General features: G+C 37.8%; 1 protein-coding gene across 3 annotated transcripts in view; it reads left to right on the plus strand.

Annotated features, from left to right (window-relative positions):
- Positions 1-22851, plus strand: part of Rab11fip2 (RAB11 family interacting protein 2) — a 39745-nt gene extending 16894 nt beyond the window's left edge. For 2 of the 3 annotated variants that reach the window (XM_090345778.1, XM_090345776.1), the window contains 2 exons: positions 13401-13446; positions 19163-22851. In XM_090345778.1, the coding sequence (XP_090201904.1) occupies positions 13401-13446; positions 19163-19390 (274 nt within the window). In that variant the 3' untranslated portion in view covers positions 19391-22851. Of the gene's footprint in view, positions 1-1683; positions 1728-13400; positions 13447-19162 lie in introns of those variants that run through there. The other variant, XM_090345777.1, reaches the window with a different exon arrangement.
- Positions 22852-24598: the final 1747 nt, after the last annotated feature.

The raw sequence follows: 24598 nt of genomic DNA on the forward strand, positions 1-24598 counted from the left end.
CACTGTCGGGAGGATAAGGACTTAAGGAAGATCATAAGGAAGTGATTGCAGTTGTTGCCATGACTTGCTCGCTGTCATTTGGCAATGAGTACAGGAAAGAAATGAACAGCTTTGAGAAGAGTTCTGGGCTAAAATAGGTAGGCTTACCCTCTATTCTGTTTTGAGTGCGGAGATAGAGGGTTGATAAAGGAGAAGAAACAATTTAGAGTATTCTAAATCTCTATCTTAAACTTGATGGAATGTATTGCCTTAAAAAAAAATCTGTATTTAGTACATCGTTGGACTATTGTCTTTGAATCAGATTTGGAATTTTCGTATTTGTGTGTTCTTTCATGAGGTACTGTGTTTATTTTATATTTTTTTCAGAAAATTAGAATGATATGCTTTGAGCAGAAACTAGCATATTAGTATGAAAACAAAACAATACTTGAAAGTTTGTTTTTCAGCACTAATGAACTTTGGCTTCTTTGAACACAAGAATGGACAATTTAGTAACTGCTTATGCGTTTGTGCATTTGTCTTCCTCTTAGCATTGTAATTACCTCACATGTTTCTCTCCAGTGCTGTGGGCTTTCTAAACCCTCCTCCTCTTGAACTCTTACTTTCTCACTTAATTGCATTTTGGGGTTTTTGGCACTCTGCTGTGCACATGGCTTCCCTGGGCTTCATGGAGCTCCTGTGCTTAGAACATTGCACATTGAGCCACTGTGACCCTATCACATGTGAGCATACGTTTTTCATCTTAAAGTGTTATGTTTCTGTCTATGTAGTTTATGGTGATAGTTACCTTGTATGTAGAGTATGTAGCTTATAGACACATAGTTAATTCAATAATGAAACAGTTTTCCTTACATGCATTTAATTATTGTCTCAAGAATATTAGGATCCAGACATTTAACATTTTTTGTTCTTGAACCTTAAAAATGAATTATTTCTCTCTGATTTGTTGTATTAAGGGTAATGTTACTAACGATTATAAATAAAATTTAAATATTTGTTATATATTTCAATGTATTTATGTATGTACTTATTTTAAGCTTAGTAATATTTCTGATAAAGGTACTAATGCTATTTAAATAGCAATTACTTGAATCAATATGGCTTAGAACAAAATAATTTGAACTGACAATTTTTCTTTATGACTGAACAATCAGCTTAAAGCTCCACTAGGGCTGAAAGTAAAGTGGAGGTATTCTTTAGAGATTCCTGAAGTTCCATAGCCACCTCAGCTGTGGAAAGGGATAGGTAAGAGGGATAGGCAGCATGGGATAATGTGTGTTGAACATGGAGTCCCTACTGGAAATTGGGGAAATCATTAAGAGGCCTTGGAGCTTGATCTTGACTATTGAACATGATTTTATAAGTTGGGAAATGAATTATAGACACATCAGTTTTAGTAATGAGCAAGTCTTATTTAAAACGTTATATAGTGACACACATCTATAATCACTGGTAATCCCAGTACTCAGGAAGTTTCAGACTTCTAATCCTACCAACTGGAGTTTGAGGCAGGAGGACCAAGAGTAACTTAGATCCTGTTTCAAAAAAAAAAAAAGAACAGAACGACAACAAAGGCTATTAGGTAGACTTTGAAGGACTATTTTTTATAAATAGTATACATACTATTATATCATTAGCTCTTTATTGACAACTGAGTAATTCCACTTTTCTATTCGGACATAGGATACTAAAGTCTGTTATTCCCTGCCTGGAAGGTTCCTGAGGAGGTAGGTTTGCCACTGTACTGTAGGTTACTGAAGAGCCAATTAGTGGGTGCCCTGCAGCAGCTCGGCGTTGAGCATAATGAACTCTTTGTTGTGGAGCTTGGTGTGGGAATGGGTGTTCAAGTTAATCACATATTTTGTTTATCAGAGACATACAGTGTGTTTCATACAGATGTTTCATCTTCATAGAAATTAATTGCCTAGAATGATTAAAAATGGAAATCATACAGAACGTAATATAAGTTTGGGTTTAGAAATCTATTTGATTCACTTATTCAATGAGGGATACTACAGTGTAACATGAAACTAAATACACATGTAGAATATTCTGAAGGCAGTTGAGATTTATGAGTCAGGTGTGGGTTTGAGTGTTGAGTAGCAAGAGGGTCTTGTTAACCTTTCAGAGCCTGAGTTTTTCAACTGTAAAATGGGAATAGAGCCTTGTGTACAGATTAAATAATGCAATGCACAGTGTGATGTGCAGTGTTTGGCACATGATGGGTCTGGATCCTAGCTTTTGGTGTGATCTTACTGTATAGCTGCTATGGGACAGGGACTTGAAATAGGTCAGATAGAATTTTTCTCATCTTGAGGATTTGTTCAAGAAAGCAGTTCAAACATTCATTGAAAGATAGAGGAGGCTTAGTGGGTAGGATACTTATGAATCGCCTTTGGGAAAAGCTCACCTGCCTTAGGAAATTCAAGGTTACACCTAATGGATTCTTTCTGACCAAGAGCTTCTTTTCAACAAGAATATCAGACTTGCTTAAGTAGTGTTTAGACTCTAGGTTCTTTTAGTGACTATAGCACTTTGTTTTGTTATTTTGTCTTCGTTAAAAAGCAGTTATTTCTCACTTAATGGAAAACCATATAACTAAAATTTGAATGTTAAATATGCTTGCATTGCCATCAAGTTATTAATGGAGTGATATCCCTTACATTTACAGAAAGGAGTGGGATCTTTCTATGACATCTCATGGGCCTTTTGTCTTTGGACCGCTGAACATTATATCGAAGGAAGATTTTTTTTTTTTTTTTTGCCAGTCCTGGGCTTGCGCACAGGGCCTGAGCACTGTCCTTGGACTTTCTCAAGGCTAGAGCTCTACCACTTGAGCCTCAGCACCACTTCCGGCTTTTTTCTATGTATGTGGTACCGAGGAATCGAACCCGGGTCTTCATGCATGCTAGGCAAGCACTTTAACCACTAGGCCAAACTCCCGGCCCCCGAAGGAAGATTTTAAAGTAAAAATAGTTGTTTTCAACTTGTTACTAAAGGGTGGAACTTTTATATTTACTTGCCTTTTTGTTTAACCTTAGAACAATTGTTGCCACTGTGGCACAAAGGCTGCATGAGGCAGCCTCTGTCTTCATGACCACAGGCAAGTAGGTACAAAATATGTAGTAATTGTCCCAGTGGGTCATAAAGTTGGTAAGTGCTAGGGGAGTGAAAAATTACAGGTGATTAGGCTGGGTGTAGTGACACATGCCTGTAATCCCAGCACCCAGGAGGCTGAAGCAGGAGGATAATGAGTTTGAAGCCAGCCTGACTGCATAGCCACATACTGTCTCAATTTATAGGCGTTTAGGTAGATAGAGTTGGGCTGTGTAGGCATAATGGACAAGGTGGAATTAGAAGGGTATGTGTGAAAAGAGAGAGGAAGAATTGTTATAAAGGGACATGGACTATCTTAAGGCTCTCAGGGAATGACCTGTCTAAAACTTTGAAGGTTAGAGGACACAGGACCACATTCCCAGGAACTGGGAATATTTGAATAATGAACCCGCATATAGGTTTCTAGAAAACATGAGAATGATGTGGTGAATTACTCTTTTAGGAAACTTAGCAAACAATGACATTGCTATGGTCTGAATAGGAAGAGTCACATGACCTCAAAGAAAGTTGTAGCTGAGGTGGAATTTCTAAATGTGATTTCAGACAAGTAGGACTCAAATAAATTTTACTTATCAAACATACAGGGTCAAGACAATGGGAAAAATATTGCACAAAAGAAATTTGTAGCTATCAAAGTGTATTAAAATTATAATCTTTAAATGAGAGGCCTGTGTTTTAAATGAAGAAACATTCAAGAAAAGCTGAGAAATAGTCAATTGAAAGATCACCAACAAGATTGTTACTCATCTGTGCTTAGAGGGACCTGTAAAGTTTATTTTTATGCAAAACAGTATTCCAGCAGGAATGCATTTTTGTATCTTCACCCACCCATTGAGACAAACACTTGATTGCTTAATGTATGTCAAGGCTGCACTTCTTATCCAGCCACCCCATCAACTTTGCTTCCACAAAGAAGTAGGTGTAGGAGCCTGCAGCTTCTGTCACATGAGAAGGGCCCCAAAAAACAAGAGTGCTGTGGATGCTTCTCTTTGTAGGCTTTGCAGAGATTGTGGGGTGAGGGCCTTCACTATAAGTTGTTCTTGAACAGCTGAGGCTTTTCTGAGGATCAGAGGGTGCCATGGCTTTCCCTCTAGGCTTAACTTTGTTTCAGATACCACTAGGCAACTTGGAATACCTCTGCCTAGGTGTGAGCCCTCTGACCCAGAATCCAAAAGGATGCCTTGAGTTGCTTTCCCCCTGGTTTTCCCCACCACTTTCAGGAACAGGCAAGTCAAAGCTGGTAGGCAAGCCTTGATCGCAGAGGCGGAGGGACTGTACCGTTCTTGTTCTCATCACTCCTCCTACTTTCACTTTTTCATTTCTAAAATAGAAAGGACATCTTCTAAGGTAACAACTGCTAGTGGATATGTGGCAGTAGTAAGCCAGTGTCTTCTCAGAACAATACAGTGAATGAGACAGTTTCTCCCAGTGGCAAACAAAACATTCTTTTAAATTAAGAGATGCATTTCACTGTGGTTTTAAATGTAAAACTTTGAAGTTGTGTATGCGTTCATGGATTTCTCATCGTTGAGAGATACCAGAAAGAAAAAAAAAAAGAAAAAAAGCTTGCAAGCTTAGCTCTAAATGAATGGAGTTTAGAATACGCTTGGATCTTAATATTAAAGGAGTTTTTTTTTTTAATATTTCATTGACATCCATTTAGAGTTTGAGCTTACATTTGAAAATTGGTAACTTGTCTTCAAAATAATTACCATTTTATTTCATATGAAAAAATAGTATTAAATATTTTCTCTTTTTTCTTCAGTACCACCCTTTGAACTGGGAACCTCAGCTTGTTTAGCTAGTGCTTTGCCACTTGAGCCACGCCTCCAGTCATGTTTTTTGATGATTAAGTTGAAGATAGAGTCTCACAGCCTTTTCTGTTTAGATTGGTCTTTATACCTTAGATCTCAGTCTCCTGAGTCTCTAGGATTTCAAGTGTGAGCCTGACAACTTGATTAAATGTCCTTTTGATACAAACCTTCATTTCATCTCATAGCTGTCCTTAAGTCTTGCTTAAGTGCTGCTATCATTCATTATAGAAAAGTTGCAAGGATTTGAATTAGCTGCCCATGATTTTCAATGTCACTGACCACAGTTTTTAATTGCCTTGCTTCTGAGATCTCATAAAGCTATCCTGTGAGAATATTAATAAGTAAATTACTCTTAATCCCCAGAGACACTCATGTGTTCTGTTTTGCCATCCGAGTGTTTAGTGTGTGTGCCCAGTCCCAGGAGAGAGAATGTAATATTTTACTCTGGACTGTCACTAATTCAACTTGGTCCTAAGTTCTTTGCTTTTTTTCTGAAAAGAAAAAAAAATAACAATGCATTTACTTTGTATCTTCAGCCCCATTTGCTTGTGGAATAAATAATAACTAAAAAGTGCTAAACATTGTGTTTACTGGTGAAGTCTCTGTGAATACTTTGTTTTTGGGTTTTAGACAGAGGATTATTTTATTATTTATTTGTTTACTATATTACATTATTACTAGGTATTTGAAAGAGGACATTTCAAAAACTTTAACATGTGAGCTGGGAGTTTGGCCTAGTGGTAGAGTGCTTGCCTAGCATGTACCAAGACCCGGGTTCGAGTCTTCGGTACCACATACATAGAAAAAAGCTGGAAGTGGTGCTGAGGCTCAAGTGGTAGAGCTCTAGCCTTGAGAAAGTCCAAGGACAGTGCTCAAGGCCTGAGCCCAAGCCCAGGACTGGCAAAAAAACAAAACAAAACAAAACTTTAATATGTAACCTACATGGATAATAAGTGCGAAAATAACTGTTTTTACCATTTACCACAAGAATCTCCAGTTGATCTGTATTGTGCTGTTAACCTGGTAGACTTGATTGGTGCTGAATCTACTGGCTATTTGAATTGATTTTATTGACTGTCCACCAGTTTGAAAGCTTGTTTCCAGTTTCATGGACAATTGAAAATAGTGGAACAAGTCTTCCCTTCTTAGAACCACGGTGTATTCCTTGAACATATATCTCCTATTTAAATATATAAATTATCTTTGTTATTGAAGAAAATGGTTTCTTCTCCTGGGGCATTCTGTCTGGTTGGTAGAATAAGTATTAGTCTTCCATTGATTTACTTATCTGTTATCCTGGTTTTCATGAATTTTTATTAAATCCTGATTAATTAAGTTACTTATTGTCAGTATCTCAGCCGTCTGCCATGGGGTAGACATAGCATCATAGGCAAGGACAGAAGGACTAATTAATATGCTGAACTGTGGCTCCTGCCTTCAAGGGGCTTCCGGTAACAAATGAAAAGCTCTAGTGGTGGAGATGAATACGGAGAAGGCACACTTCTCTATTTTATATTTGAATTATACTTTGTCCTTCAAAACAATTTCATTATTGTTTCTTTTAATGCTTTTCTAATCTTAATTCTCTGAAATTAAAAGAAGATTAGGTAGGCCATCGGTCTGAAGAGACACATTGGGTAAAAGCCAATGAATGGGCTTTGAAGGTAATTCAGAAGGAAACTAGAGACCTGGAAGTCTTGACAGTTGAGTAGCAAGGCTTGTCTTGCGCTTGAGAATGCCAGTCAGCCTTACCTAGGCTAGACTGGGCAAGGAAGAGGTAGGCAAAGTGTTGTCAGTGTAGTGTCCTCAAGCCAGTAGGGATTTGGTTTTGTGATCAGAAAGTTAACAGTGCAGATGAGCAGCCGGAGCTTGTGAGATAGGCACACTGAAGTCCAGGGTGCAGAGTGCCTCCATTCTCCCTGGGAATGCTCAGGAGACTGGAGATGTGCCAAAGAAGTAGAATAAGCTGGGCATGGTGGCTCACGCCTGTAATCCTAGCTACTCAGGAGGCGGAGATCTGAGGATCAAGGTTCAAAGCCAGCCCGGGCACAAAAGGACCTGTGACTCTTTATCTCCAGTTAACCTCTAGGAAATGGGAAGTGGGGCTTGGCTCAAGGGTAGGACAGTAGCCTTGAGCTCAGGGACAGCGCCCAGGCCAAGTTCAAGCCTCATGACCCACAAGAAAAAAAAAGAAGAAGAATAAGCAGTCAGAGGCCATCTTCCAGACCACACAGTGACTGGTTTGAAGTATGTAAGATTCCTCATCATGGTGTTACAAAGGATAAAGAGATGGTAACTGAGAAGATCTTTTAGTCATCCATCCACATGGTGGGGGCAATGGAATTTATGAGGGAAAATGAAGACACCAATGTGGAGCACAGAAAGATGTGAAAACAATCCCAAGAAATACCCCATCAAGTAAGAAGAGGAAGGTGGCAAGGGAAAGGAGGAATTGATAACATTGGGGAAAAGATAGGCTACCAGGAAAAAGAGTCTCAAAAAGAAGGAACAGTCATTAGGTGAAATGAGAGGCTGAGGAAAGTGAGGTGGTTGCTCTAAATAGTTTATGGGCCCTCATCGAAGCACAATGAGTGTTGTGTTGGGGTTAGATATATTGGGGATCCACTGAGGCAGAGGACATAGACTGACTTTGAGATTGGCAAAGTAACGGTGCTGGAGTACACCAAAGGAAATGGGCTGTGTAGATGCTGTGGTGGGAGGAGAGATCACGTTGAGTGTCATTGGGAGACAGTGCCAATGAGAAAGAAAGGTCTCTTAGGACAAGAGAGCCAGAGGGGTGGATTGGGGATTTTGATTGTGGATGAGACTGAGCAGGGAGTTACTTCAACATTCCTTACTGAATGCTGTCCCTTCAGAGGCATGCTCACAGAACCTGCTTGGGAAAATATGTTTTCAGTTGTAAAACAGAGTAAATTTGATGTGGCATTATCCAAAGTCAGGGCACTTAAGCTATACTGCTTTCAAGCTGTGGAAATGAATCTTTGAAATGTCCTAAATTGAAAATAATTTTGAGCTTAAGAGCACTGTGGACCTGTGAGCATGGACAATGTTAAGTGAAGGCTAGGACATTTTCTTGTGGCTAATGGTAAATTATTGTTTACAAAAGAAGAGACTGTATATTTTGAGAAGAAAGAGTATTGTTTAAATAAGTAATTATGGAGCATAAGCCAGAAATTGAAGGGGAAAATGCAGGATAATTCATGTGAATAATTGTGACATACTGTTTTCCTCTCCTTCCCATCCATCCATCCTAATGTTTTTCCAATAAAAAAGAGCAAACATTTATCCTTTAGTCAAGTTAGTTTATTAAGTGAGTAGTTTGGGACATTTTTTATGTATTCCTGTGTCAGTTGAGTCACAGCAGGAAGCAACCAACACACTCAAAATAGATAGTTGAAGAAAGTTTATTGTGGGTCAAGGCCATCAAGGCAAGAACAGTGTAGTGTCAGAGCCTGCAGTTGTAGAAGGCGCTACCATCTGAGGTGCAGGGAACAGTTGCTGTGGCAGTCCAGACTCTAAGCAGAGGTGTGGCCCAGCAAGGAGGGACTGAGGACATGGTGCATGGAACTTAGGTCAGGTATTTCACCTAGCCTTCCCTCCACCCAGGGGTAGGCCCTGAGGAGGCCTGTGGGTTACGGAACCCAGGCAGTGCCCTGTCTAGAGCTTGGTGGCTTGGGGTTCCGGGAGGAGCAGAGTGGAATAGTTATAGCCACTTCAGTCATGCTCATCAGCAGTCGTTCCTTGTCTTTGAGATGAAGTGTAAGACTTTCTAAACCATATCTAGTGGGCAGAATCCAGAAATAGCACTGGACTCCTTAAAGCCAGCCAGGGAACTCACAGTAGGACTGCACAATTGATCGCCTTTTTGGGAATAAAAAAAGTTGAAGTGCGTGGACCGTGGAGCTGTGCTACCTTTCTCTGTGCCATTTCACCTAGGAATGGGAATTAAACACCACTCATTTCATAGGGCTCTTAATGGGGCTGAGTTAGAAGTCTCAGTTCCTTGTAGATGAAGTATTAATGAGCTGTAAATGGGGTATTTGTCTTCTTTTTTAAGGTCACCCTGGTATGTGCCTTCTCCCACTGGTCTTTGTCACTGAAGGCAAGCCACAGGCTACTAAAGCCCACTCTCAGTGGAACAACAAGATCAATAAAATGCTGTCCTTTGAAAATAATTACTATCCAACATTTTCCTTTGCTGCCTTCAAGTTCTCCTTATTTCCTATGCCAAGTAAGAACTGACCAATGTTAGTTACTCCTCTATGCCCTCCCTCTCCCCCGCCCCCCATTTCCCTTTCCTTCCCTCTTCCTTTTGGTCCTCTAGTTTGCAAGGTCCTTTGCATTTACATAGACAGAATTGGTCAAACTGTAACTCAAATTGGACTTTGCTTAAGTTTTCAGCAGTAATGTGTTTGGGAGTATATGTAGATGCACTGATGCTCTACTCATGCTTCTTGTATAAAGAGATGGAAGTGTAGTCTTAGACCTCCTTGGAAGAGCAGATGTCTTGGAGGCAGAAAGTGGCACAGTTCCCATTGTCCCCTAAAAGCAGTTTTTGCCAGCCATAATATAGACCTTCCTTCTTTTTTTTCATATATTTTTTATTGTAATTAATAGAAGGGTTACATGCTATTTGCCAGATAGATGGTGCATTAATTCCCATACATTGATACCCTTTCACATGTCTTGGTCCCCATTTCCCTGCCCCCCACCCACACCCCTCTCCTTTCTATGGGTCATTGTTTTATTTTGTTCTTGGTACTTATTCTGAATAGTCTCCTTCCCTTAAGCTTTCTTCTTCTGAAAGTATGTATACCTAGTTAAAAAAAGAAAAAGATCATTTTAACCACTGCCACATGTCCATGTGGTGTTATGACAGTCACATTCCTCACTTCATAAATTTGTTTTTCTATGTATGGTAGGTTAGTTCATACCAGAAAGAAAATTTAAATTCTCATTCATTTGCTCTAATTTTGAGATAAATTAATGAAGAAGAGGTACTAATACTGTTTTTAAAGTTAACAGCTTGATATTTTAAATATTACAATTCAAATTTACATGGAAAATTGTTTTAAGATGTATAAGCATCAACAAATTAAAAATATTGAAGCCTTTACCTATTAGGATTCATGTATTTTGTTACTTTTAAGGTGGTTTTCCAACATTTTTTCAAGTTTAAAAGTGACTGTAAAATCCTATCTCCTCCCAACTTCTTCACTTTTTTAAAAATCAAATTTCTTAAATTCTGGTGTTTGTTTCTGTAGATTTTTTTTTTCAGTGTGAGCATGTCGAAGTTTTTGTAGCTGATTAAAAACATCATTTTCTTTAACCTGTCAGCACCTCAGTTGAGCAGTCAGACTGTATTATTCGATATCTTGTCTGACATGAGGACAGCAGTCCAAAGAGAAAGATATCACAAATTGGTGCCACACTTCAATAAATAGAGACATTTTATTTTTTCACCAAGCTAATTCAATCCAGTTCAGTTAACTCTTTTTTTTTCTCCTGTAAGACAGATGAAGAAAGGCATCCATGAATGACTGAGTTGGTCATGTGTTTGACACATCAGTGTGTGCACATAAAGCAGACCACAAGGGAGGGCTAAGCCTTTGCATTTCAGACAATACATGATGTGAGAGCCTGGCCTAGAGTGCACTGGGAGTGGCTGGGGTTCCCTGCCCTGTGTGTGCTACCCCAGCTCCAAGCGTGGCTGTGCAGACATCGTAGTTCTTCAGACTCTTTAGACATTTGTAGTGGTCATTAAGTTTCAGTGGATGCTATGAAACTCACTATAAAAACTAGGCTTAATATTGTGATTTTGATACAATATTTGTTTTAAATCCTACTCCTTAGAAGCTTTTAGTAATGTTATATGTGTTTATATAGTGGCATAATTTTTCTTTGATTTCTTGTTTAATGATTTCCTGAAATACTGACTAGATCCTAGCATTCATTCTCAAGGATGAGATGGGTGGTTATGTCCCACACATGAACCATTTTGTCATATTAAACATAAAAGAAAGCCTTGTCAGAGTGTCTCTTGCTCCATGGATCAGGTGTGTTTGACCTCAGGATCTGTCACCTCTTCCTGTGGCTGGCATTCCAGTCTCCAGTGGCTTGTGAAGTCATAACTGTCTGCAGAGCCTTCTTCTAGTCCCCTGATTTGCTATTCTTTTGTGAAATAGGCCTTCCTTGCTTTAATTGCTATGAGAAAATATTGCTTTTCTTGGTTTGTATTAGAAGAATTACATTGTCAGGACTGCATGGTATGAGTGCCATTCTACCTCAGGATGTGGAGACATGGGCTGATAATTTGTGTGGACCATCAGATCTGTCTGTGGACAGCAAAAATAGGGCTGCTTGTCACTTTGAGAAGGAGAAGACAGATTCCAGAACCAGTCAGCTCTACTGGTTACCCAGGGAGTGACCAAGGGCAAGTTTCCTAACCTCTCTGGAACTTGGCTCCCTCATTTTTTAAAATGCTGGAAAAGATGACAGTATGGGGCCATATAGTATTCTTTTAAAGAGTTATGAAGTTGAGTTGATTTTTCATTAAGTGTTTTAAAGTATCTAACTTATAACAGATTAAGTGTTACATAATTGTGAAACCAAATAATTGACCATGTTCTTTTCTCTTGTCACGGTTCTGTATGTTTTCCACATTAACTCATCTTCATAGCAGTCTCACGTAGTAGATACTTTTGCCATTTTTTACAGACACAAAGTGAAGTAACTCACTCAAGGTCCTGCAGCAAGTACAGGGCAGAATCGGAATTGGAATTCACATCATCTGGCTACAGGGCCCTCCAGTGCTCCTGAGTTCCTTAGTGTACTATCAGATCTCAGTGTATTCACAGCCTCTCATTCAGATGGACAGGGAGGTAACAGAATGTGTTTCTTGCTTCTACAAAAAACATGTTGTGAGATGAAGGGGTGAGGAGAGATTAGTTCTATGGAACCCTTCATTCCACTACTGTGATTGAGAAGTGGAGCCCACAGGAGTCATGTGTCAGCAGTGCCACCAGGGCACTGGAGCCTGAGAAGACTGCTCATGTCCTTTTGGATACTTTTTTATTAGATTCTTTAGGTGTTACTGGCCCAGGCCTGACAGTAGTCCAGGACTGTGCAGATTACCACAGGATGGTGAGATACAGAAACAGGGAATTATGGCAGCCACATATTCCTGTATCTTGTAGGCATCTAAAGTATATTTCACTCACTTATGGGGTTTCTCCCCCACATGGAGTTACTAACCTTCCACAGAAGCTCTACCTGGAAGGGGTTAGTGGCCAGTTGAAAGCCAGTACTACAAATTGAGACATAACAAGTGGCCATGGGGGAAATGCTCATGATGTGTTTGTATGTGCACATGTGCCTTGTAGGTTTTGCAACTCAGGGTATGATGTGTACTCGTGATTATATATGTGGGTACACAGGATGATCAGTGTTCTGTCACACAGTTAAAGATTTTTTAAAAGTGAATTTCTAAAATCTTTAAAGGACCTTATTTGTTTGCTGATAGTATGCAAATAGTAAGATGTAAAATTAGTAATTAAATAAAAATATGTATCTTATAGCTGTTTCATGTGTACTTGTATGTGTGTGTGTGTGTGTGTGTGTGTGTGTGTGTGTGTGTGTGTAATAAAAATGTTCCTACGACAGTAATGCTTTGTAGTAGTTCTAAGGCTAATACTCTTAAGTGCTGGGTAAAGATTCAACTTGAAGAGCATTGATGAAATATTTACTCATCAGATGGCTTTGAAGTTGAGCTTCTCTTGGATAGTAGTCCCCTTCCTAATGGATATGTTTCAAAGAAGAGAATGGTTTCGGCATTAGGCTGTGATGTTTTCTCCTCCACATGGAAGAAATCTGTTCTGTTTTGGTCTGCAATGACATTTAAATTTTGAAAGCTATGTACTTAGAAATTGTATAATGACAGAATTGGTTGATAGGGTAATGTTTGAAAGTCGGGTTTTTTTTAATTATTTTACTTTACTGCTTGCAGTGAAACAAACAGTGTTAACTTGTTCTGTCATCTTTTCAAACCTGAATGAAGTTACTTACTTTTCCATTTTCATGTCTAAAGGACTGAGGTGAGTATGTGTACATAAAATGAATAATACATTATTTTTTAAACATCCTATTATAAAGCATCTTGCTGAGTTAAAAAAATGTTTAGAAACTACGTATTTAGTTATACAATTCTTCAGTTCTACTTATAACCGAACGGTTTTCCTTCAGAGTTTAAAATTATAAATGGTTTAAAATTTTGTGTAAATACTGTCTTATTTTCCTATACATCTTGGATTAAGTTTCACTTACTGAGTAAGGTTGGACTTTAGAAGTTTTTATTGCAATGCCAGTTAAGAATTTTCTGTTCTTTTGCTTCCTCTCATATAGTCTATAGACACACTTAACATTTGTTTATGTATGTGTTTTCTTACTTAGTTTTCATATGAATCCGACAAGCAGTGAAGATCTCAGGAAAATCCCGGTAAGTCTTTGAGGGGGTTAGAGAATTACCAGAGAACAAGCTAAGCTTCTCTCTGGCACACATTCCTAAAAACACCTCCATCTCCTGAACACCTCAGGCACAGAAATGTAGAAGCCCAGCCTGGTATGCTGGGGAGAGAGGGAAGTGAAATCAGACTTTGCCTTTCAGGTATTAGAGGATATGGCTTCTGTGTGTGGTAGGTGTAAGTTCAAGCAAACATGGCTATAATTGAAGCCAGTCTAGAATGTGCATAGTTTGTTTGCAAACTTCTGGAATTATTGTGAAAGTCGCATGTCAAAGTCAGCATTACAGTTATGAAATAGGGGCATATGAAGGAGGTCACTGTGTTCTGTTATTGTTGGGATGAGGATGTAAGAAAGAATAGAGATGCCATTCAACAGTAGGAAAAGCACCCACCAGGAGAGCCACTTACCTTGGAAAGTATTTGTAACAACTTTAGGACACTTAACCTTCCAAGTCCTAGTAAAGCCAGCCATATATTGTGGCAGGATTATTCAGAGATCGTAAGTTCTTTTTATTGTTGCCTGAAGTCCTCAAGAGTTCCACTGCGTTTGTAGACCACTCTAGGTATGTTAAACCTAGAGAATAAGTTACTTTACAGAAATGCAGGCAAATGTTCTTGGTAGAAAACTAAGTTCTTACTGAACAGAAATAGAGCCTTTCTTTCTGGAGGCTGGGGGCTGCTCTTTCAACCATCTGCCCTTAATGTGTGTGACCCAGATGTATATTATCAGAATTTTTTAGATGAACTTTTCCAGTTCTCTAGGATGGATATTCCTTAAGAAGCGGAATGGACTTAGAGTTGATTTTATGAACCGTTTTAAATGCAGTTGTCTGTCTTTACAATTGAAGAAAACAGTGTAGAAGCACAGGACTTTGTACTGTGTCTTCGGTGTTTTATGTAAATGATTTGTAAGTTTTGATGTTTTATAAATATTCAAGTCTTTAGAATATAGCAGTCTGGCAAGAAATGTCAGAATATATGAAGTCTGCCTTTGATCAGATAGTAGAATGAATTCTATCAGGCAGTTACTTAATCTCAAACAAAACGCAACATCAAAAAATCGATTTAACATGTAGCTATTGTTTATTAAGTAACCTTAATTACAATTTCTATTGCTTGTAAATGTACTTTTCCAAATCTTGTAATTTATTGCTGTAAAAGCATCCTTACAATTCTTTAAAGAAATAAAATGTGAAAATTGTTTTAGTTAAAGGATTTAAAGGTGATAAAAGAATCCTTGATGTGTGATTATTTTTCTCTGGAATACTAACTATTCTAAACGACAGTTAAAGGATTACTAGGTGTTGTTAATTTACTGCAAGATACAATTAAGAGGAGAAAGCTCATCCTCACACTGATTATTGAGGAAAAGTATTTGAACAATTTTTATGTTGAAGATTATAAGATGTTTGAAGTAATTTACATGAAGTTCTCCAGTAATAGCCATCCGCCAAGATATTTCCTCCCCTTCTGGACGCAGTATTTTGTAATTAAGTTTGTATGTCGTCTGTGCTGGTGCCAACACCTGTCGGTAAAGGCGCGGTGTTTAAGCAGGAGCAGTAGCCAGTTGAAAGGGCAGCATGAGCTCTTTAAGGCCTAATTAAGAACTGAAAGGGAGCTGAAGGGAGGAGGACAAAAGATGTGAAAGTAGCTGAGATGATATTCCCAGAGCAAAGTTCCTCATTAGAACAATAATGAGATGATCAGGGAATGCCAAGCCTTCATCTTCTCGCTCTCCTCCACTTGCTGTGGATGTCAGCTAGTACCCCACCAATATTTGGTTACCAGGACAACCTTTCTTTAAATCTTCAGTTATTTTGAGTCCTAATAATTTTCTTTTGTTCAAATTTAAATATTGTAAAAAATGTACATTTCCTAGTTTAAAGAGCTAGATGAGGAATAAAGTAAAAATAGATCAGTAGTATTTTGCAGTCTTTTGTACAAGCATATTACTAAAAATTCTGATTAAAAATATTAAGTTTAGTAATTTATTTAATTTAGTGCATTATTAAATGTCAGAATCTCATTATCCTCTTGACGGCCCCTTTATTTGATTTGTATATGGGCTTTTTGTTGTTGTTGTTTTGGTTTGGTTTTTTTTTGGTAACAGAGGTAGAATAAGTGGGTGTGGAAGAACTTACATTAGACCTGAAAATAGGAAGACATCTTAAAAATATCTGTGCTGTGTCTATTGGGGTGCTCAGGGAAAACACTGACCGCCGAGGGCTTCCACTGTCGGCCTTGTTTGACCCTCACTGGTTTAGAGAGCACTTCATTTCCACCTTTTCCATGAATTGTTTGGAAAATAGTTTTCTTAAAAGATTTTTCTTCTTTAAACAGAGTAATTTTTGTACCAGTTAATTTTAGTCTTATTTTCTTTGAAATTATAAACAGGACATATATTTTATTTATTGAGCAGTCTGTCAAATTAAGAATCATACACCTAAAATTAGAAGGTTTACATGGTTTTCATATATTGAATAAAATCTGGAATTAAGTATGAAACTGTTTTTAATTACTTTGTATTCTTTGCATTCTAATTTATAGTCCATGTGTTTCTAAGATGTTCTTCTCCTCAGAAACTTGATGCTGCAATTTGGGGTCAATTTTTCACCTAAAAAGACAAAGGGACATCTCACTGAAAGAATAGAAATGCATTTCCAGGAAGTCTTTTACACATAAGCATCAGGCCATTGTGAGGGGAAAAGTAAGACAAAATACGTCTGCCTGTTCTCAACTAGAGATGTAAACGTTGAACATTATTTTGAAATACTTCATTATGTTGAAAGATAAGGTAGATTTAAAACATGGCATTAATTTAGAACGTCAAAATGAGGAGTCTTCAGTTTCTTCAGTGGAAAAAGTCATTTAACTACATTAACTAGTACTTCTGATAGTTTTAAATGTAAGAGCACAAATGGTATTTTAACTTGTCATCACTTAATTAGTTTGAAGAAATCAGTTCACTTATATATAATTTCATTACAATTAGAGAGTAGAACAGATGCTGTTATTGTATTAAATTAAGGGAAAAACAAAGCAGTCACCCAATCAGTAACATCCCATTTAGTTCAATTTCATTAATCCCTTCAGTTCTCATAAAGAATTACATTTCCGTAAATGTTTTCCTAGGAAAATGGAAGCACATAAATTGAACTATGTTATTTTAAAAATTCAGCTCAGAGAAAGCCTTCTATAGACCACAGAATTCTAGAGTTGAAAGGGACTAAGAGAGGAAAGAAACTGAGACCTATGTTGGTTTCTGCCTTAAATTTCATGCACCATTAGATTAAATTATAAACTTTAGCTTATATTTGATGGCTCCAAAAATACACTTATCTCTGTTGGGATTCTTGCTTTTACTGTAGAAAACTACTCAATATAATAAATGCTTCATGAGAATATAATTAGAGCAATGTTCCCTACCTCTAAACTACAGATGACCAGTTAAAGAAGCAACCAGTGTTTGTATAAATTTCATTGATCAAAGAGAGAGAGAGAGAGAGAGAGAGAGAGAGAGAGGAGAACAAAAAGTAATCTTTGAATTGTTTTAATTGTCTTTAGTAATCTGAATTGTTTAGGTTTAGAGCAGTATTTAAATTGTGTTTTAAGGGCTTAAGGTATGGGCTAGCAAGCATGAGGCCTTGAGTTCAAATCTCAGTACTTAAAAAAAATGGTTTTAGAGACAAAGGTAATATTGATAGTTTATATGTATATAAAGTATATATATACTCTCTCTCTATATATATATACCATATATATGCCAATATATATATATATATATACACACACACACTATATAGAAATTCAGTTTCTACTGCCTTGTGTTTAGGAAATTTAAACTCAATTCCCTTTCATAAGCTCTGTAGTCATCTTAATTCATCCTTAACATTTCAGTAGCCTCCAAACTATCTCAACTCCTCCAGTGTTATATGCTATAGCCAGTTTAATTATCCTTGAGCAAAGCTCAGTCTTATCATTTCTGTTTAGAACCTACAGTGGTGTCTTTCCCACAGGAGAAAGTCTTAAAACTTGTTACTGACAGCCTTCAACATCCTACCTACCAGTTCATTTCCAGCACGCAATGCCACCGGCTGGGTCCATGGCCACTGTGCCTTAACCCTGCTTCCTTGTTGAGCAGGGAGATCATCCCTGCCCTCACTCTCAGGAGGCCTGGCCCACGTTCTCCTCTACACCATCAAGGCCCTGGGCAAAAGGGAAGTGCATCAGGCCTGAGTTTCTGTTTATCCTGGGGAAGAGGGTGTGTTTCATGCCCCAAACATCAAACTGATAAGGATTTCTCTGGTGTTTCCAAAAGTGGGGTGCCTTGAAGGGAGGAGGGGGAGCATGACAAACTAACTACAGCTTCACTGATGAAAAGTTCTACACACAATGTGATCAGAGTAGACAATGAGATGGAGAAGACTTCGTTCCTGTGGCGAGAAGACCTTTTTCTCTTGTTGCCAGTCCCAGGATACATTATCATGCCTTCCGCTGAACATGTTGAAGTCTTTCTGTCCTGTGGAGCAGGAAAACCAACTTCCACAGTATTTCAGCAGGTTCTCTTTAATACAAAACGGAAATGTTTTGAACAAAAGTGGTGAAGTACTTTTTAAATTATGGAATTTAGTCCTATAACCATGTTTTAAAAGCCATAATGGTCGCTACTTTTATTTGTGCATTTTACATAATGAAAATGAATTTCACTGCTACAGAGTGTATCAATAAAGGACTGTACCTTTCTTGATTTCTGAGTATTTTTCTTAAGCTTTTGTTGTCACATTAATATTAAGAATTGTTTATAACAAAAATTAATTAAATCAGTATCCTTTTTACTTTTTGGTTATATTTATGCTTTTGTTTAAAAATAATTTTTATAGAATGAAGTTAAGTACATGAATAAAATGAGAGAGAAAGAAGATATAAAACATAGACATTATTATGGTTAAAGCTGAACTTTGTTTCCTGATGAAAAGGGTAAAAAGGGAAAGAAGATAAATTGACTAAGTATTTTTGTAGGAGGAAGAAATAGACCAGATACGCAGAGGAGAAAAGGTTCTGCCTGCCTCTAAATTAAAACAGAAATTATTCCCATGAAACTTTTTATAAAGATACTCATTGATTTAATTCCAAGTGTGTTCTTCAGTATTTCATCACAAATTGGAGAAGCAGACTTGATATCCCTGGTTCTTACAGCTGTCTTCAATAAAAAGCCAAGGCATAATATTAAATCACAATTTGGTGGTAGCAGTCCCATGAAGTGTAATGTTCAAATATGTAGTTTTTAATAGCTTCTTATAGTTCCTCCAAGTTCATTCTTAGATGCCTTCAGTTTTAACCTTAGCAGCTAACTTGTAGTCTTAAATTATGGTGTATTTCCTCCCTCCCCACCTCTTTTTCTGTCTCATTTGGAGAAGCCCTCCCTCTTCCTCTGAGCACTACACCCTTAAGCCCACACACTAATTTTATCGTAAATTATGTGGTCCATTTCTGACACTAGGATATTGTTCACACCTTGAAAAGAGATTTGGATTGTGAATTTGAACACAAGCTTTTGGTGCATTTTGACAGGGCAGCCTGAGAACTGTCACCTTAGTTCTCAAAGGACTGAGGAGAACCATTAGGATTAGAAAAATCAGGAGTTGACTTTCTGAGCCATTCTTTGTGTCTGACGCCTGTGTTCCGTTCCAGGACAGTAATCCTTTCGATGCCGCGGCAGGGTTCCGGAGCCTGACCTATGAAGAGGTGCTGCAGGAGCTGGTGAAACACAAAGAGCTACTTCGGAGGAAGGACACCCACATCCGGGAGCTGGAGGACTACATTGACAACCTTCTGGTCCGGGTGATGGAGGAGACACCCAGCATCCTTAGAGTGCCGTACGAACCATCCCGGAAAGCTGGCAAGTTCTCCAATAGTTAGTAAATCCATGAAAGAGTGAGAGAGAGAAGAGAGGAGAAGAACAAATTTGCCACCGGAAGGGACCACACTAACAGGTTTCATGGCAAGCGCTCCCTCGTGGTAAAAAAGCTGTTTCACCTGTAAATATCAGCAGGAACTTTGTGGAGTGACCTTGGAAATGAACCAACTTGGAAGGTGAAAGCAGGCCAGAGTCTTGATGAACAGCCATTCTCTAGGATTCGTGGGTGCTGGTGCTCACCCACCATCTGCCATAGACCCACAATGTCTTTGAGTTCGCGAGTTACCCCTCAGGAAAAGCTTTCCTGAAGCAGAATGATGGTGTGGCAAGGGTCTCAGTTGTAGACATACTTAGCTTCAGGAATACAGCTCATTAGAGAAACTACTAAAACATCCCTGTCTTGTATACATGCGTATGTATATGAATATATACTCATGTATCTTTGTGTATAAAATACATGCATATACCTCATGTATACATGTGTTTTTAGAATATTTGAAAACGTTGGTTGCCTCGAAGGTTACGATACCAGTTTCTTATTTTAAGAATGTGCGCTTGCTTTGTGACTACAAGATGGGACATCACCACTGCTCTTTTGGCTCATCATGCTGCTTCGAGTCACTCTTGACATGGATGTAGGCTTCAGAGTGATTCCCTCATCACAGCTTTGCTCCTTTTCCCGAAGGGATAGTCTACAGAGTTGAAATTTTTCTTATTTATTTTTTTTCCCTGTGGATCACTCTTACCAAAAGACATCCCAGCCTTTCTATGGTCCTTTTGACAAGAATGGTAAATTCATTTTACAGCAGCATGAATGTCTTTTGGTTAATTTTTACCCAACATTCGACTCTTATTAAAGGTATAAACAGTTGATAAGCAAATGAAGTTTGTTTGGTTGAAATCCTGCATGCCTCTAAATCATTAGCAAAGAAAACATTGCAAAGTCATATCTGAAAATAATTTGGGAATAAAAGAAGGAAGGTGATTGTCTGGTACCCAAAGCCAAACACTAGGAATGAAGAATTAGGCTTGGTTTCAAGTTTCATAAATAATAGAACAGATGGCTGCCTTTGGTTCCTCTTCAGTTTCTAGAGCCACCCCTTGCTAGTTTCTACCCTGTGAGACCTGAATAAGCCAGCACAGTAGAGACTGCCCCTGGGAGTCCCCTACCCCCAACTATGGATTGTTTCATGGACTCGCAAAGTGGATTTTTACAAAATAATTCTGAAATTTAAGTTGAACACAGCAGTAAAAAAAATGCTAATAATCTTCTGCTTACTTTTCATCCTTAAAAATCTAGTATATTTCCTGGCCGGGAGTTTGGCCTAGTGGTAGAATGCTTGCCTACCATGCACAAAGACCCGGGTTCGATTCCTCAGTACCACATACATACAAAAAAAAAAAAAAAAAAAAAGAATGCCAGAAGGGGTGCTGAGGCTCAAGTGGTAGACCTCTAGCCTTGAGAAAGTCCAAGAACAGTGCTCAGGTCCTGAGCTCAAGCCCAGGACTGGAAAAAAAAAATCTAGTATACTTTCTATGAAGCAGTGTTATCTGTCTTTCTAAATTGAAAGGGAGAAGTTTTTATCCACTTGAGACCTACAGTAAGTTTTATGCCCTAGTGTTTCTCTCAAGAAAGATTTCACAGTAAATGAAATGAAAAGCAGTTAGTTTTATCCTAATATTTTATTTTTTTCATATATTTTTATTGTAATTAATAGAAGGGTTACATGATATTTGCCAGATAGAAGGTGCATTTAATTCACATACATTGATACCCTTTCACATGTCTTGGTCTCCATTTCCCTCCCCCACCCCCATATCCTAATATTTTAAATCAGAGCATTGACCAAGCTCTCATTGTAGACTCTTGTTGCCTATATTTTCTGTTTGTTTAGTTTTCCTGTGAGAATGTGCATTTTGAAACTCTGAAATTTCCCCCCAAATACAGTAAATTAGATATTATTCTAAAATTAAATGGAGAAGGAAAAATAGCCTTGTCAGTTTTTCCCTCCATGTAAAATTCAAGTTCTAAAAGCTGAAGATCTACTGTAGGATTTAATTTTTCCACTCGTGATTTTATTATTATTTTTTAACCTGATGCCATTTTAAGTGAACATTTATTAATGTTTTAAAATTCTTAGCATTTTTCTGATATTATTATTAAAACTGTTCTTAAACTTCAAAACACCACAGTGCACATGTTTTCAGTATTAGGCAAGATAGTGTAATGAGCTTCAGCCAGACTCATTCTTCTAGAGTGAGCGAGATGGCAGTTTCATACAGAATATGTTTGCCTTAAATAAAGCTCATTAAAAAGTATGCTGTTGTTTTTTATGAGAGAATATATTTTTAAGGAGCATTTCTTTTGCCTCTATATATAAAAATAAAACTTCTGGAGTAGACTAACTTATCCATGAGTGACTGGCTGAAGCTCAACCAGTATTTTTAACTTTAAAATATGAGATAAGTGTTGTGTTTAGAACTAAAACTCCACTTACAGCTGCCTGAAAGTACTCTGTTCCAGTGTTGAATTTTTACTCTTGACCCAGATTAAACCTGCTACATATTTTCCTGATCAGTCTATGTAAAACTGAAAAACAAGAACAGATTTTCAAGTAAACATACCAGTATTCCAGTGTTTAAGCAAAAGTGCAAATAGTTTTTATTTCTGGCATTTTAGAGAAAAGGCCAACAGGATCACCTTAGTAGTTATTTTTCCAAAATGTAATTCTAGTCCAATGATTTATTGTTTTAGCTAAGAAATGGAAATGATATATGTATGTGTTCATAAATAATGCACAATATGCAGGGTTTACTTCTGCCTTTATGCCTAAAAAATATTTGCTCAGTACCATTTCTACAAACAAGAAGATTATGAACTATTATGGAATTGATACTTAAGACTATCTTAAACTAACATACTCCTTCTATTATGTAATTAAACTCTCTCTGCTTTATTTTAAAACCAGTATTGCTTTGAAACCATTTCTCCTTTCATTTCTAAAGTTCAGCTTTGAAAGCTTGACGATACCACTACACTACATAGGCTTCACATTTCACTATGGAAGGCTTGGGTCATACCGTTCATATTGTATATAAAATACAATAAGTGTTTTTACATATTGCTTTTTGCTGCTATATTCTGCAGTGAACCTTGTTTTGCCCTCCTTTCGTGATGGTTGTGTTATTCATAGATTATACATAACTATAACTCTTGCTTTTGGCAGTAAGTCAAGACTTAGTTGTAATTTTCCAGCTGTGAAAAAGTTGCCTTGTTTTTAAAAGGGTTTCATGAATGAAAACCTAAGTAAAACTAAGCTTATTAGTGACAGACCTGCTTTTTTCATGTCCTTCCCTTCACCATCTCCCACCCTCACAATCCCTCCCCTGTCTACCTATCCCCATAAGGGTGCTTATCTTTCAGCAAGGAGAATCTTTTAAAAAAAAAAAAAAAGAGAGAGAACTGCCATCTTTAATGTGTATATAGTGGTCGTTAATACTAGAGCTTTTCTTTTCCTCTATAGGTTTTTAGGAAAAGCAGCTTGGCTTGGATTTTTATAGCTAGCTGAAACTTTTTGTGCTCATGGACTTGTATGTCCTGTGTGTACAGTAGGTGTCACCTGTGTGTGTAAGTGAATTGAAAGCATGCCCATTCACTAGATCTCTTTGAAATAGGAGGGAAAGGATCACTGCTGGCTCACTGGGGTAGATGTGTAGATCTGTCAACACATATTGAAAGCCCCCATTTTCACAGATTTATAACATTAATAATCCAGATGCAATCATTGGAAGTATTTAATATGCAATAGATAGCACCTTAACTAATTAATGTGAGTATGAAGAATTCTCTGATGTATTCAATAAGAAGTGTAGGAGCTCTTCAAGCATCTAACTCGAGTTGACGTTTTATTTCATTTACTTTCTCTGTCAAAAATCCTCTCACAATGGAATTGAAGTCTGTTAATGAATGATACATCTGGGCCTATTCATCTCTGAAGCTTGTAGATGGTACAAAAAAAGTGCTTCAGATCTACAGATGTGTATTTGAATGGTAGAAGCATTGTTTATAACTAAAGAGTATTGTATTACACTAACCTTAAGTAAATGCTCTAGTAACTCATCTATGTTTTTGCAGGTACGAAATCAATGGATATAAACATTGTAAACTGTGGCAATTGTATGTATAATTTACATAATTGATGCATGAATCAATTTTTATATGATTACATGATTATTTATTATAGTTGATTAAAGTGTTTAAATGTAATGTCAGTTGTCAGAATTTCTTTTTGCAGAAAGAGTTGTTACTTTCACGTGATTATATGTGAATCCTAGTTGTCTTTTGAGTACAAACCTAGAATGCTCCTTCTGGTGTCTTGTCAAGGTATTCTGTAAGAGCCACAGCCTGCCTCCTCGTGAAAGTGGGGTTTTTTGAGAAGTCATCCCGAAGAACCTTGGAATGAACGTTTTTCAGCAGATGTGAGAAGGGCACGGTCTGAGGGATGGAGTTCATGATCTGGTAGAGAATGACATTGGACTCTGTCCTCAGGTGATGGTCTGTGTACGAGCAGTCGTATCACCAGATTGTAAGATGGGATTGGTATACAGTCATAATAGCAGTCGTGCCCTTTTGGAGCAAGTGGTTTCTCTGCAGGCCAGAGAACCTTCCGAATCACTAACCACTGTCAGTACTGGGGGACCATCTCACCTTCCTCTCCACATCCTCCAGCACATTTTCTCTAGATTGCTCCCCATTCCATTTGCCTCCACTTGTACTCCTTTTTCTTTCTTCTTTTTTAATGCTCATGTAGGGGCTTGTACTGAAAGCCTCCACCTGTTGCTCAGCTTTTTTTGCTCATTCCTAGTGCTCTACCATTTGAACCTCTTCTCCAGTCCCACCATTTTGCTGTTTAATTGGAGAAAAGAATCTTAGATTTGTCCATATGGGTTGTCTCCAAACCACGATCCCCAGCTCTCAGCCTTCTGAGTAGCTAGCATTACAAGCAAGAGCGCCTAGCACAGCATATGTATCACTTCTTCATTAGCCTGCTGAGGCAAAGCTATTTGGGGAGAAATGAGCTATTCTTATTCTGTTCAAGTTTCCATTTTTCAAGTGAGTCTTAATGCCTATCAGAAAAATTTCTGTTTACAGGGCCTTCTGGGCTCAATCTCAACATTTTACAATTTTTTTCAAATGGTTTAATGTTAAC

Source organism: Megascapheus bottae, chromosome 15 (assembly GCF_031878675.1).
Source record: "Megascapheus bottae isolate mThoBot1 chromosome 15, mThoBot2.hap1, whole genome shotgun sequence".
Classification (NCBI taxonomy): domain Eukaryota; kingdom Metazoa; phylum Chordata; class Mammalia; order Rodentia; family Geomyidae; genus Megascapheus; species Megascapheus bottae.